General features: G+C 40.4%; 2 protein-coding genes across 7 annotated transcripts in view; both read right to left on the bottom strand.

The window, feature by feature from the left end:
* Positions 1-16554, bottom strand: part of PRTFDC1 (phosphoribosyl transferase domain containing 1) — a 168159-nt gene that overhangs the window by 2082 nt on the left and 149523 nt on the right. The window lies entirely within an intron of this gene.
* ARHGAP21 (Rho GTPase activating protein 21) overlaps positions 1-16554 on the bottom strand; it is a 105108-nt gene that overhangs the window by 18578 nt on the left and 69976 nt on the right. For 3 of the 6 annotated variants that reach the window (XM_081834168.1, XM_081834170.1, XM_081834167.1), the window contains exons 7-8: positions 12807-12836; positions 9367-11326 (exon numbers count right to left, since the gene is read on the bottom strand). In XM_081834168.1, the coding sequence (XP_081690294.1) occupies positions 9367-11326; positions 12807-12836 (1990 nt within the window). Of the gene's footprint in view, positions 1-9366; positions 11327-12806; positions 12837-16408; positions 16519-16554 lie in introns of those variants that run through there. The other 3 variants (XM_081834172.1, XM_081834171.1, XM_081834169.1) reach the window with 3 other exon arrangements.

Raw genomic sequence — 16554 nt, 5'->3', positions numbered from 1 at the left:
AATTTTTTGTTATTTTCACAGAAAGCCTATGCCACTAGCACATATGCACTAGCACAAGCACACCCAATGATCCTGTTAAAATAATCAGTTCAGATTCACAGTGCAAGTTCTAGTATGTCAAAAGTTGCTACTGCTACATACCAATTATCACTTCCAGTAATTGCTGATATAAGTTATCACAATCTGTACATATCCAGCACCTCGTAGTTTCTAGTGCCACAAGAGTCATCCTGCAACAGTCAAGAAAGCCTAAAGATCTTGAGATTCCCAGATTTGCAAAGATGCAGACCAGGCACGTCTTCTAGAAGATAATATTAAGCCTGATCTATGAAATTCTAGAAATAACAGGATAAGCAGTTTTCCTAAACTTTCAATGTACAGGACAAAACTGTACAGCGATCCAGAGCATGAGCATGTTGCACTCTCATCATTAATATGTATTGATTCTAGGTGCTATGCATTTTAATATGCTGTGCTTCTGAAAGGCCCATTGAAATATGCAAGCCTTCACAAACAGAGGTTTATTCTTTTCTTTGAATGAACACATCAGCACGTACTGCATTGTGTTTTCAAAGCGTAATTGATGGCTCTGCTTTAAGGAGGCAGTGCCTGTAGCATCCAAGTTTGGTAGTACATGCACATACAAGCACACAGACTTCTTCAAAATAATAATGACAACAACATTTTCAAGAATAGAAGGACTTAGCTAATTCTCTGACATCTCCCCCTTTAAAACACTGAGACATTGCAGCAACAGCTTATAGATGGGAGCAAGGCGTGACAACCCAGACTAAACACACATAAACACTTCACAGCTAAATATGAATATTTTTCCTAATGATTAGAAAACTAGACACTTTAAAAGAAGCTGAATAATTAGCTTGCATTCATACAACTGTCACTTATTAACAATGATTTTATTTCTGAATAATTCTTAAAAGCAGGTCTTGAAAACAAGATGCATTGTAGCATACATCCATACTACTCCTACTACTACTACTACTACTACTAATAATAATAATAATAATCTGCCTATCTCGTTGTCCCAGCCACTCTGAGCGGCTCCCAACAAAGTATTAAAAACACAAGTAGACATAAATTATTAACTTCCCTATACAGGGCTGCCTTCACATGTCTTCCAAAAGTTAAAATAGTTGTTTATTTCCTTGACATCTGATAATAATAATAATTTTATTATTATCCAAGTAAACACATTCTCCTCATTAGCTGCTCTTTAAAAAAAAAAAAGCATTTGGAAGAGCTGTATTTGCAGTTGTTTGGGTGCCTCAAACTCCAACCAGAGTAAAAACTATTTCCTCTCGTACCCAAGAATTAAGGTAATGTGTGTCTAAGAAACAACATGATTTCCCAGAGTACTGTACATGACATTTATCCTACAAAAAAGAGCTTGTGAATCCCTGAAGAATTTGGAGCAGTTATGTCAAGCTTGAATAAATGTCATGCTATTAAAATATCAAGCATTCATTTTACACTGAGCCAACTTCCTATAAACAACTTCAATGCATTTTTTCACATGCTGTTACTAGTCAGACAATTGTAAAATCACACACATGCAACCTCTCCCCTCTACTTTTTAATAGGAAGGAAAAGATTAACAGTGTTCACAAAATCATCCATTTGCACTGTCAGGCAGGACAGCATATGGTGCAGTCAGCTGATATGCACAATCTTGACAGAAAACACTGCCCATTTGTTCAGGATGTACATAGCACGACTCCTGCAAAGAGCTTCACTGTGGCCAGTCTGTAAGGTAGTGTGAAGGATGTCAAGTCACAATAGAGGAATTGAAATCAGAATACAGTTTAGAAAGATAAGTATGCTTCTGTTATTTTCATGGAATCCTCAAAACTGCCTAATAGTAAAAATGACAAATTTGCCTAGGCATAGTCTTCTAATTGAATCACACTAAATTTTGCTTGATGTATCTTAATGCAGTAAAATAGGATGCCAGAATCAGTTTCACTTTGGTACTTGAGTAATATGCCAGTAAGCTACATCATACACAGCAGCAAACAGCTATTTCAGACAGTCTGCAGCGATATCAACAAAGCAAAGACACAAACATCAAAAACAAACTTTCATATATTGTGGAGTAATAATCTTTCATACTACTGCCTTCAGTTTAACATCCATTCATAGCTAAGCCTCAATTCTGTAGAGCACCAAATGCCAATGTGAACTTCCTGCCAGATATGTGTTTTAGTGTTCAACATTATGGCCAGGATCCAAAGAACTGTGCAACTAGTTCTGAACACCCAAGGGCCTTTGATCTGCAGGTTCATGAATAGCAGCCATTCATACAGTATTGACAAACCATTCATGTCACTTTAAGGAGTTTTCAAAGCAGTTTGCAATATGGCACAGAATCCTGAATTTGAAAGGGGAGGGGGTGTCAGAATTTTTGAGCCCTATGAGCCTAGACTATATAATTTTGAACATGAAGACATTGCTACAACATTTGAATACAGAATCATGGAATTGTAGAGTTTGAAGAGACCCCAAGGGTCATCTAGTCCAACCCCCAGCAATACAGGAATCTCAACTAAATCATACATGACAGATGACCATCCTCTGCTTAAAAACTTCCCAAGGTGAAAGCATCAGTCAGAGGTAATGTAAGAAATGGCCATAAGATCATACCACTCTAAGTGGTATGGCAGTCTCTCAAGTAACTTGGTCTCAAGTTGTATAGGGTCTTATATGTTAGTATCAAAACCTGTAACTTGGCCCAATAGCAGGCAGGCAATGCAAAGCCGGCAAATCATGTGTTATATGCTGATGACTGTCTGCTACCATAGGCAGCCTGTCCGTCATACTCAGTATTAGATGCAGCCTCAAGGGTAGCCCCACAAAGAGCACACTGCATTAATCCAAACTTGAGGTTACCAATGCATGGACAACTGTGATTCAGTGTTACAATCAACCACAAAGTCTCACAATACCACTGGCATCTTACAGTTCATTCAGGAGGAATTTAATATAGATAAATGAATGAAACCTGGTTCAGCAATACGAGATATTTTTTATCTCACACCGGAGAGACACTCCGCTGTCACCTGAGACAGATGGATGCTAACAGCCAACAATAACAACAGCAGGCCCAATCAATACCTGTTTACTTGGAAGTCAGTTTAGCTGAACTGAACGGGAGTTACTCCAAAGTAAGTATGTTCAGAAATGCAACCTTATATTCATTATTAAACATCACAGAAATGTGAATGATTCATGGGAATTAGTTTACACTCAAACTTTGAACATTTGTTTTATTATTATTGAACCCTTTTTAATATAGCAGGATCATATTGTACTTGAAAATATTCTTGCTGAAAATGCAAGAAGCAAAGTCTGTATCAAAAAGTTGTTACTGATATTAGAAATCATTGCTTTAAAATTAGCAGGAGCTTTTAGGGGTTATAAGCAGCTGAAAAGTCTAAAAATGGTAGCCAACTAAAACTGATTCAAGTACTATTTTCATCATATTAAAAAGGAGGAGAGAAGAATCTTGGGCACAAGCCAATTCCATTAAAAATCAACATACCAGGCATTTGACAGATTATGGCAAGCTGATTGATGGCCTATTGGATGGAATGTTCTTGTGGCTGAAGCTTTTGTTACTTTTCTACTGGGTTTGTTTATGGGTTATTGGAATGGTTTTATTGAAATGTATTGTTTCATAAACTGTGTCTATTAGCACGTGACGTCAATACTCCTCAGTACTTCTTCACTTGCAATGGGTGCGTGGCAAATTTGCATCTTCAGACCCTTCAGCGCTGATGACTTCATGGAGATATGTCTCGTATGGCAGGGGCAAGCTGTGTTTACCACCTGATTCTAAGGCACTCTAGAGTTCCAGTTGGATTTGGACTTAAAGGGAGGGGAATGAGCAACCCCTGCTGATCTCTCACCCCAAAGCCACTTTGGGGTTTCTTCTGGGCTAAAAACGTCAGCCACCCAAATTTCAAAACCTTGCTTCCCAAAGATGCTATATGATATCAGGAATTTTTCCTGCAGCTGTTCTTGGAATATTTTAAAAATCCATGGGAACTACTTCTCCCCATGAATCCTTGCACCAAGGATGATGTGAGGATCTGATGGGAGTGCCTACAACCAGCCACTAGATTTTAGGGAAAGAAAAGAGAATGGTGCTGCCAACAGAACTCTTTAACATTTGTTTAATCCATTACAAGCCAAACCCAAAATCTAAATGAAGTTTGCAGTTTGCCTCATAAAGGAGTCAAGTTGTTTCCCCAATTTGGATCTGCAGTGATATTACTAATTGGAAGTAAAAGAGATTCACATTTGTACGATGAAACCAGGATGCCAAGCTGCTGCCACCTTTCCAAAGGGCATACAGTGGTACCTCGGGTTACATATGCTTCAGGTTACATACGCTTCAGGTTACAGACTCCGCTAATCCAGAAATAGCACCTCGGGTTAAGAACTTTGCTTCAGGATGAGAACAGAAATCGTGCTACGGCGACAGCGGGAGGCCCCATTAGCTAAAGTGGTGCTTCAGGTTAAGAACAGTTTCAGGTTAAGAACGGACCTCCGGAACGAATTAAGTACTTAACCCGAGGTACCACTGTACTAGTTAGACTAGCGGTCCTCTTGAAGAGAACATTAAATCTTTCAGTCCTTATTTCCTATTTTACCTCTCAGCTACAGGGATTGCATTTTCCCCCTTAGAGGCCACAACTTTGTGGTCAAACTATGGTTTGTCTTTTGGCTTACTAGCCATTTAAATATGTTGTTGACATCTTTTCAGAAATCCCTAGTAAGACACACACACACACACATTAACAGCAGCACAGTGGTTAAAAAGCTGAGCTGAGATGCAATGACAGAATGCCTGAATCAAATTATCACATCTGCCATGAATGTGGGGTAGTCTTAGGCAAGAGACCTTCTCTCACTTTCAGTACAGAATCTGTAATTCTGAAAGATTTTTACCTTTTTTAATTAAATGTGCTGAGAAATTTATCAGGACTAATTTTGTAACTTTTTAATCAATCAAAATTTGTTTGTTGCACTGTAACCACTACTGAGTTCATTTTTACAAATTGTTTTGTACATGCAGAAGCTGCTATTCATATTCTTATTAGTTTGGCTGAAACATTTAGTCAATCCATTGGCCAAATGAATCAATTAAAATATTTGGGTCAGCAGATGTTTTAAATGAGATTCTTTAATGGTGCTTATCTTATGAAAACTGCAGATGGCAAGCACCATCTTCTACACTTTCTCCTCTATCTGAGAGAATGGAAGTGACCATTCATGCATCACCTGACAACAAAGAAAATAAACTTTTTTCTCTTTAGAACTATTGCTTTTTCTCATGTACATACATATGCAGATGGGGCATTATTGTTTTGCTTGTTATTATGCTATGTATTCTTGTGTATATCACCCTGTCATATTTGGATTAAAGGTGGTATGTAAATTTAATAAACATAAAAATAATAATCAATTAAAACAACTATGATTTATTTAATTAGGTGATAGTAAAGGTAAAGGTTTGACCAAACTGCGGGAGGCAGTGGAAGATAGAAGGGTCTGGTGTGCTCTGGTCCATGGGGTCACAAAGAGTCGGACACGACTAAATGACTAAACAACAACAAAGGTAAAGGGACCCCTGACCATTAGGTCCAGTCGTGGCCAACTCTGGGGTTGCGGCACTCATCTCGCTTTGTTGGCCGAGGGAGCCGGTGTTTGTCCGCAGACAGCTTCCGGGTCATGTGGCCAGCATGACTAAGCCGCTTCTGGCGAACCAGAGCAGCGCACGGAAACGCCGTTTACCTTCCCGTCATAGTGGTACCTATTTATCTACTTGCACTTTGACATGCTTTCAAATTGCTAGGTTGGCAGGAGCAGGGACCGAGCAACGGGAGCTCACCCCGTCGCGGGGATTCGAACAGCCGACCTTCTGATTGGCAAGTCCTAGGCTCTGTGGTTTAACCCACAGTGCCACCCACGTCCCTAATTAGGTGATAGTCTCAATTATATACTAAGTGACTGTGATTCAATGAACCATATTCCTTATTCCATGCACTCCTGAGTCTTTGGGCTTCTCTTTCTTAAATTTATATGCCTGCCCACCTCTACCCCCAGTGCCACAAAACAAATCACAACTAAAGCTCAAAAGCAGTTTATGGCATGGGAACTACTTTTCAAAGGAAAACTTGTTTTAAAATCCCAATGAGGATGTCTAAGGGCTTAGCACATCTAAGTAGCTCCCTGGATCCAAACCAAACTAAATAGGCCAAGTTAAACTAGCACTTATAGAAAACTATTAAAATTCTTTAAATAGGTTTTTTAAAAAAATCATTAAGGCCTCCTAGAAATAAAATACATCACAGCAAGGTCTTTAAAGGGTTTGGGTTAGTAGTAGCAATCAGGTCAGCAGTGACATGTAGTACTGTGTCTTTACTGTATATTTAATTCTTTGCATATCTAAGATTTTGCAGAAATTAATAATGCTGACATAAGGTGCACCTGGTGAGGAGGGGATAGATGTTAGTAAGAGGCTACTGCCTCTGAGGGGAAAGCATGCACTGGGTGGAATTGGCCATCTAGCAGCTGAATGCCTGCACACTGCTATTCCAGCCATCTACTGTTTTCAGTATAACCTCTCCTACAGTCTTAAGCAGGGATGGCTAACATGTCACCCTCATATATTGCTCCCATTGTCCCTGACCATTGGGCCATGCTGGTTGGGCCAATGCAATCTGGAGTCCAAAAATATCTAGAAGGTTCATGGGGCAAGCCTTCCCAGTAAAAACAAATAAATTATGTCTGATCTGAAAATGTCCACTTACCTATTCACCTACCTGTGTAATGCAGGCTAGGAAGCTCTTGCCATTTTGATAGGTTGTTCCCTCTTTCGTGCCATTAATATACCACAAGTAGGTCCAATACATTATACAGGCTTTCTAAGTCTATTTGGGAAATTGCACAATTTCCCTCACTGCTGCTTGCTGGACATGGGTGCTGTGCGGCAACTAAAACCTGACAATGAAACTTGAGTATTTTAGAGAAAATTGCTCCCATGAACTTCAGCGGAAGAACAGCATATGAATTATGTCTGTCAACCAATTAAAGAACTGTTAGTCAATTAGCAATGTGAGTTTAAGTGAATTAATTTATTGATTAATTGATTAAATTGAAAACCCATCTACAGTGGTGCCCCGCAAGACGAACGCCTTGCAAGACGGAAAACCCCGCTAGACGAAAGGGTTTTCCATTTTGGAGGCGCTTCGCAAAACGAATTTCCCTATGGGCTTGCTTTGCAAGACGAAATGTCTTGCGAGTTCCTGCGGGTTTTTTCCCCTTTTCCCCCCCTTTTCCTAAGCCGCTAAGCCGCTTATCAGCTGATCCGCTAAAAGCCGCTAAACCGCTAATAGCGCTAATCCGCTAAGCTGTCAATGGGCTTGCTTAGCAAGATGAAAAAACCGCTATACGAAGAGCCTCACGGAATGGATTAATTTCGTCTTGCGAGGCACCACTGTATTTTTACCAGGCCTTTGTTGGGTGGGGTAGTTGGTTTCACTTTACAACTGGTTTTACTTGACGACTGGTTTTATTTTATACTATTATACCTTGCCCTGGTATTGCACTGTGATTAAAGTAAAGTTAAAAATATTTTACTATTAATTTATAAAATGGGTTATAACCAGTGTTAAGTCATAGGCAGACCTACTGAGATCAACTGACTTAGGTCTTAGTTTGTTATCACATCCCAAAAATGTTCATAAATATGTATGTGAGGAAAACCAATAATTCTGAAGCCATAAGTATACTTACTGCATTATTAGACAATGCATGAATATCATATAAGACATTATCTTAGAAGAGGCATTCCCTGCTTTGTATGTGAAAGAAGGGGGGATGCCTCTTAAGACTAATTAGCATCTGCTGTTTTACAAACATCTGCATTAAATAGAATAAGAATGTTAATTAGGACAGCTGTTTAAACAACTGAAAGGTTAACCAATCAATAGATTCAATACTGCAGCCCTAATATAAATTATTGCCATCTACTTTGCTCTTCTTAATCTCTCCAGCAATGTCATGACTTAACTGACCTTCACATGTATCAGCAGCTACTGTCAGCTCTCTGTGCACCTATGCTGCAGCACACCTGTGCATTGAGATATTCTTAGGAAACCAACTTACAACCTGAGTTAAAGTATAACTGTCACAACCACAGCCTCAGAAAGCACATATGTAAGCATCTGAAAGCCTGATTAATGTTAACAGTACATCAAGTGCGTAACAACAACAACAACAACAACAACAACAACAACAACAACAACAACTTGTACTTCGCCCCCACCCCTACCAATCCCACTTTCAAATTTATTCAACATATTGCTATGACCTTCACTTGCCAGTTCCTCCATGGGGGCCTCTTTTATTACATAACAAGCACAATCTTCTTTTCCTTGCTTCCAAGACTACAAACCGACAAGCACACTACTCCCACACCACAATTCTTCAATATATTCTTGACCTCTATGTTCTTAATATACTGTCTGGCTTTCCCATTTCTGCTTTTTCTCCTTACAAATTACCTTATATATTTACTCTAGGGTTTTAAAGATATGTGCACATATACAAATTCAATTGTTTCTGTTTTACAAAGCTTTGCAAAAGATTGATGGCAATGACTGAGCTAAATAAGTAAGAGCCACACATGGCAATACAGATTCATTCACATTATTGCAGAATAAACCTTTAAAATCACTTGTAGCAGTGAGGGTGTATAGCAAAACTTTTTAAATTAAATATTAACTTCTTAAGCATTTATCATGTCACAAAAATGCCTGCTACTGTTTTTATAGGTAAATACATATTAGATGCAACACAGAAAATTAAGCATGTTTATGTTCTGTTAACACCAGTGGGATTAAGACCCCATCACTTACACCAAGTTGCATGGGAGCAGTTTCCCCATGGCATTCCTGCATACAACTGTGATGTGTCTGTGGATACCAGAACCAGGAAAAGGTCTAATGGCACAGGTTACTCACATCCCTAGGAGGGGCAGTGCTAATCAGGAGAAAATCTTTCCCCAGTCAAGTAGTTGCAATAATCATACATACACTGTAGTCACACTGGAAAACATTACAGGAAAACAGCTCCCACACATGTACCTGTGAAACAGGCCTAGAAATACTGGAGCTGAACATTGTATTTTCTAGATTATACCTGCAAAAATTATGAAACTCAAATAAATTAACCAGAATGATGCATAATAATTTAATATATATATAATAATAAAACCAAGTGGCAGATCCAAAGCCATGTATTAGAAGCAGAGAGATGAAAACCAATGGTTTAGCTCACCTATGAATGGAATGCATGCCAAGGAATCACCAGGTGTGCTGGCGCTGGAAGCTTTCCTTTCTTCTATTATTTTTATATGGACCTCTCGACGTGCATCATTGGGCAACCAACAAGTAGTCTCCGGGGCTGGCTCTTGATCATTTACCGCTAAGATGTAGGACTGATGCCGCAAAGGCTGTGGTGTCTGATGGCCAGAAGGAGACTTTTCTCGCAAGACAACTGCTTCTGTATCCTCATCTACAACATCCCTTGGATGGCTCTCGGATTCTTTTATATTTTCCTTTTCAAACTCTTGAACCTTCTGTCTAATAGAGACATCCAAGTTAACAGAGGTAGTTAAATGCTCACTCATCTGTGGGACAAATTTGGCAGAAGCTAAACAGGTAGTAGGGGATAGAGTACTCGTGTCTATTTCTGTTTTGTGGCCTGGCACACTTTTTGCTTGTATCCTTGATTGTTGATTCAACAAACCACTGTTGTACACATGGTTTAGTTCTCTTTGGTCTGCGGTAGTAACACTATCCAGGCTCTGATTAAGGGAAAGCGACGGTTTTGCTGCATAGGGTACAGAAGTCTTGAATGAGTTGCTTCTTGTGCTTCTAGCTATTGAGTGAGATGATCTTTCCTGAAAAACAGTTGTAGGCTTTGAAGTTCCACCAGAGGTTGGCAAATCTCTGGCAGGCTGCTGTGATTTTACATCAGGTGGAGCCTTCTGGAACTGTGGGGTTGACCCTAAGGCTCTGCTGTTTATTCGTCTACCATCTGAGCCATAAGCACCCGGAGCCACAGAAAAATTTGAGCCTCGAAGAGACAAGTGAAATGCATGCTGCCGGGGTCTCTCATAAATACCTCGCCGATCATCTTGCTCAGTAAAGCCAGTCCACTTGTTAGTCTTTTTTCTGTCTCTGTTTGAATCTGCAACAAGATTCTCAGTGTGAAAATTTTCTAATGTTTCATCCTGCTTTCCTAAATAGTCCCAAGACTGTGTCCTGTGATTCCGGGGGCTGATAGATGGTGAGGTTAGAGCATCTTGAGAGGCACTCCTTGGCCACTCCTTCAACAATATAGGATCTTCAAGTCTTTCCTGGGACACACTTCTTTGCCGTATCTGAATGGACTGTGGGACCCTATCATGAGAGGTGCTTCTGCGTCGTACCTGTGAAACACTGCGATTTGGTACCACTTGATTATAATCTGTTGTGTTCTGAGATGCTGCTCTTAAACTATCTAACCTTTCCTGTATGGTTCTGCAGCCATACATGTGCAAACGTCTATTATCAATGTACTCTTTGTAGGTTTTGTAATTTTTCCAGTCTATGGTTTGGTGGGCATTTGGAGAAGTGTAGTGATTGGTAGTGACAGAGGGAGAACCTGCACTTTGAGTAGGTGATCTAGTATTTGAGATCCCTTCTGGATGCCCTCCATAGCTTCCAGACTTGCTAGCTATTCCATTGGGATCTACTGGCCTTGTGAGTGGCGTCTGAGGAAGTACAATGGCAGTGGGCATTGGAGAAGGTGGTGATGTGGTTCGTGCTTTTGTTTTTATAGTGGTTTGTTCCTTAAGACCATATCTTACTTCCTCTATCCGGTGTGATGGACCAGTATGATTTATTCTACAGGATGACAAGTCTACAGCCTTCTCGGAAGGCACAACAACAGTTCTTACAGTCTCGTTGTTGCAAACACAGACAGCTGTGTTAGATTTTGCAATATCTGTTGGGGATGGAGGCACTTGTATTTCCATTCTGTAGGCCTTTTCTGGTTGTGCTGATGTCCGTACAGGTCTACTAGCTGGCTGCTTACCAAGTGAAGAGTCAGGAGGTGCTTTCTCAGTATCTTGTGCCTTGACAGAAGGTGGAGATGCTAACCGAGGATAACATATTGGTGGTGGTTCAGGTATGTTGCGGGCATTACCACTGTAAGCTTCATTGCCTTTCAGGTAGGCATCTTGGGAATATGCCTATACAAAGAGGATTCAAAAAGAAATGAAATTACTAAAAATGTGAATGTGAAATCATCACCATGTTACAGGGAAATGAATCCAGTAGACAGCTAAATCCCTTGAAGGGCAAGGACCTCTCATGTGAAACAGCTCTTTGCTACAGGTATCTGTTCAAAGAACAAGAAGTGTCAAATGCCTTCGTTATTACTCCCTGGGTATGAAAATATACAATGGAAAGTCTCCACAAAGTATTGAGCATGTTTTATATAAGTCAAACAGCAAATCCCAGCAACTAATGGCAGCTGATTAAGAGAACACAGAAATTTGTAAGCCTAAACCCAAACCAAGTATTTCTGTTCATACACATCCTCAAACCCAGCTTCACAAATTCCTCCTTTTGATCTTTTTTTATGGTGGAAGCTAAAATTATGCAGCAATTGACAGGTTAAATAAGGAATTCTGTTAGCCTCAGAAAATGTGCAGCTCTTTGCCACATAGAGAAAACATATAGCCTATGTAAATACTATTGCATTCAATACAGATTGCTTTTCTAAAAGGTACAATTACTATATCTAATGGGAGTAGACAGTGGCAATGTCTTTGTTGGCAGCCAACGCCCACCCTCCTTCCAAATAATCTTACATGTTACTTATTCCATGAATTCCATACTACTCACAGCAGTGCCATTTTTTAACCCAAATACACCACCAACATACATGCTCAGGCAGCTATTTATAAGCACTTCCTTAGAGTGGAATGCAGACTATCACAAGCCATATATTCTTTAGGTGCTTCACAATTTCCATCTTACCTTGCATTTTAAGAACCCGACTCCTAAGGAAACCATTTGCTTTACATATTGCATGTTTCCCTTGCATCAAGACATTTCTGAAACCATCGTACAACTAACGATGCAAGATCTGCCCGGAACATACAAATGCTATTATTTTAGACTTTGCCATCACTTCCTTTAGTGGCAATATGAAATTAAAAGAGCTGACAGCACACAGCTTGCCAATGCACAAATCTTTCCCAAACATTTTTTTTTAACACAGCTTAGGTGTGGTATCATATTACAGCGTTTCCTGCTTAAATCATAACATGCTCCATTCAGCCAAATCAACATGCCCTGCCTTAGCATTAGACAGGTTGTAAAAGCCCAAATGCAGCCATAAACATTAGACTAAGAGCAAAGTGCTGAGGATGAGAAGGGCGAGGTACTTAAAACACACGGCTGCAATAAATATCACTGGCAGCATTAGTTAAGTGCAAACGAAATATTAAAAGCAAACTGGCAATAAATAAACCAAGTAACTAACAAAAACACAGGCACACATTAAAAGGTAACAGAATCAATATTACAACTGAGATTCAGCTAACCAGCAGATCTAGCTCGCTTTCAGCAACTTGCAGGCTTTAACAGTCCAGCATCTTGCAGATCTACCAAGAAACACATGCCTTACAAAAATCAGAGAAATGGCTACAGTACATTTCTTACCAGTGCTGTGACATCCTTTGAAAACTGCAGCTGGCAGAAAACAGGAAAACATAGTAAAAGCTGCTTATGGGTGTAAAGACAGAATTATGTGGTCATGTTGAAGCGGGATACACAGCAAGCTAAAAATACATCTACACCGATTTCTCTGGAAGATACCAATAGAGGTAAAGGGCAGTGGAGCATAAACAATAACTTCAGCCTCCTTGTGAGCATGTCTGTCTCAGGCTTTTACCTGCTTCTTGCATTTATTCCCTAGCCTTCCAGAAAAAGAAAATACAGTTGTGCTGTGTTGCTTCAGTGCATCTTTTCTGCTGCAAACGGAGCCCTCTGGTTGTGCTACAAGGCGTCCCTTCTACTAGAGCAACATAACGGTCTTTCATCTCCCCTGAGCTGCTACCATCCCTGCTTCCCGATGACGAAACAAGGGTTTCATTATGCATTTAAAATCCATGCACCCCTTCCCCACATGCATCGGAACAGAACCACAAGCTGTCAGCTGACTGCAGCTGCTTTCATACTCTACGTCTGACATTAGAAGGATGATTTCAGAATAATCCTCAGAAAAAAACAGCCTCCCCATGTGATCGTTTTCATTTTGTATATCTTTGGCGTTTCTTCAGAGACAGGCTGTGCTTCCAATTGCAAGGTGCATGCTAATACAGCTGTCTGATTTTTGCATGCTCTCTCATGACGGAAAATGGGGACTCTGCATTCGTGTACTTTTCAGATTAGGAGGGGGAAATAGGAAAGCAGACATAGACGCATGAAAAAGCAAGCTGTGGTACAGTCTAAGGAAACAACACATCCGCTCACACTCTGAAATATGCCAATACTGCCTCCCTAGTCCAATTTAGGCATATATACTCAGCCCAAATCTGCAGGTTTGCAAGATACCCTACTTAAAAACCACAAAAAATGCACCACATTAGCTCTGCCTGAAAATATATATATATAATCTGGGAATGACAAAAATGATAAATTATAGGAAATGAACCAGTTTTGTATTAATTAAGGGAAAGAAAATTTGTAAGTATATCAGAATATAGCATAGTTCTTCTAAATAATTATTTTAGTATATATTTTCATTATTTTTAAAGTCAATGAAGAGCATTTTTTTTAATAAAAAAAATATTCAATTTACAACTTCAAGTTCAAAACTGCTTAATATAAAATAAATATACAGCAGGGGTGGGGAACCTGTGGACTACAATTCCCATCAGCCTCAGCCAGCATGGACTGAGGAGAGTCTATAGTCCAGCAATCTATGGAAAGCCATAGGTTTCCCACCTCTGTGGTACACAGGGTAAAGTCTTCCCAAGGCTGGTGCAAGGCATAGTACCTCCTGGGAAAGCCGCTTCTAGCCCTCCTCTCTTCTTCTCTCCCCCTCACTTTTGATAAGTTTTGCTGCCAATGTGGCAGCTTGCCTATGCTTCCTCACTGTGGAAGGGATTCACTCCTCAGAATGAGACATTCTAAGTGAGGTGGCTCAGGAAAGGACCTGCCCTGCCGCTGCTTTTCTTATGCTTCTAATTATTTTTTAAAACAGGAATTTCTAGCCACCATGAAAAATGAGTGGCAGCAGCACGGGCAACCTCACTCAGAATACATCACTGGGGAAGGAACCCCCTTTGTCAGAGCAAGGCATGAAGAGGGTGGACACTCCAGTGACCCCAGAAAAAGCCAAACGGGTGACAGCATCTGAAGCAAGTGTGCAGGTGCCTGGGAGGCACCAATTTGCCGCCCCCAGTCCCTGACGTAATTAGCTGAGTTTGTCCAATGCTAAGGCCACCCATAAGCCTTTCCACACTGTTAACAAGAGAGGCAAACCCAGATTAAAATCAGCTGAACTTGGATCCTACTAAAATCAATTGGACAAATTAATAATGACTTTGGTCTTATTGATTTTGATGCAAATTTATGGCATAATCCCGAATGAGGAGCAAAGTAGCTGAGTGACTACCACTTCCAAAACCCTGCTGGCTTCACGCTGGTCAGGCTGGAGGTGGGCTTACCCTCTTCCCTCCCACACGTGTAAGGTAATTTAAAACAAATAAAAGGGGGTATTAAATATGTCCCTTTACTTATTCTACACATCTCCATTCCACTGGTACTGCCTCTCTCCGATGTCACGAGTGCTAACCTGTGATTTATTTATTTTCATATCTGGAGCACAGGGGAAACACATCATGCCACAGAGGCTGTAAGAAGATACGGGCCTTATGCACCTCTAAATCAACCAGCTACGTCCTAACTTCTGGACCTGCCAAATGATATGTAGAACTGTAGAGCTGGAAGAGACCCCGGGGGTCATCTAGTCCAACCCCCTGCAATGAAGGAATCCTGCCCACAGCCACCCTTGGGTGGGCTCAAACCACCAACCTTCTGGATTACAGCCAGACGCACTGCCCCACTATGCCATGAGGTTTTCATGGACGCTAATATGCTACTGAAGTTATTCAGTATGACTTCACAAATCAAAGTACAAAAAACGTAGATGGTCCCGTAACTGTTTAGACCAAAAGTATCCTCACAAACCACAGAAGGCCATAAGCCTATCCACAAACAGACACACAGCCATTCACTGTCACAACTGCTTCGGTTTATTGAAATGGACGCTAGCAAATTCTGAGCATGCCTGATAGAAGAAAACCTGGAGATTTCTAAGAGCAGCTGTGGTAGCATGTCCCCATAGCAACAAGCTGCGGAAATTAAGCTTCTAGCCAAGATCCAATTAAAACACACACAACTGAGGAGGCCGCACCCTCAGAGGGGAAAGGCCTCAAAGTAACTAGGGAATAAATAAATAAAAACCAAAGTAACTGGTGGGGGAAACCCGTGTAGGGTGTGTCCCTTACAAGGCACCCAGCCTCCAAACACTGGTAACGGAAAGAAATATTGTACATGGGTTATAGGCCTAGTAGGCCTTTCCATTTGTGCAATCTGAAGGTTTGAGGCCTACTGCTTGCTCTCAGGATCCTTGCCCTTCTTGACTGGCAGTAATGGACTTGCCACCCCGAACCTCATAAGTAGTGAATGCTTTACCGATGGGAAGGGCAAGTTCATACTGTCTCAAAAAAAGGGCAGTTCGAAGGCCTTTACTGAAGAAATCAAATTTGCACTTCCAACCATCCTTGATAGTTATCACACAGTACCCAATGCATCATTTTAATTTAACATTTTTTTTTTTTAGTAGGATGATAGAGTAGTAAATGGCCTTAAGGAGCGCCAGAGGAAACAGATGATATAGGTTTGTTTCTAATCTGGCTTTTATTTATTTATAACAGCATTGATATACCCCCATCTCACGTAAAACACCAAAGCGGTATGCAACAATGTATACAAATGAAACAAAACATAAAAGCACCACGAAAAATATACAAAACAATCATTAAAATGACTGCCTAATCCACAGAAAAATTAAACTGAATAGGCCAGCTAGTATAAAGGGTCTTCAAGAGATGCCTGGAAGTTAATCGGAATCTCTTCTCGAAAAGTATTCTGTCTCCACACAAGATCGCCCTGGTGGATTATTTACACTGGGGAATGGATAAAGAGATTGAGACCCTATTGATTCTCATGGACCTCTCAGCGGCTTACAGTACCATTAACTATGGTTTTCTTCTGAGATGTCTTGCTAGATTGGGTCTGGAAAGACTCAGGTTTTTTCCTGGCTTTTGATCTTTGGTTTATACAGTTGTCCTAAGGTTCTATTCAATTCCCATTTGAAAAACAACAACAGGAAACTGCT

Source organism: Podarcis erhardii, assembly GCF_964252035.2.
Source record: "Podarcis erhardii genome assembly, chromosome: 12".
Taxonomy (NCBI): Eukaryota; Metazoa; Chordata; class Lepidosauria; order Squamata; family Lacertidae; genus Podarcis; species Podarcis erhardii.
The sequence above is the reverse complement of the archived record's forward strand: the minus strand, read 5'-3'. Positions and strand labels throughout refer to the sequence as shown.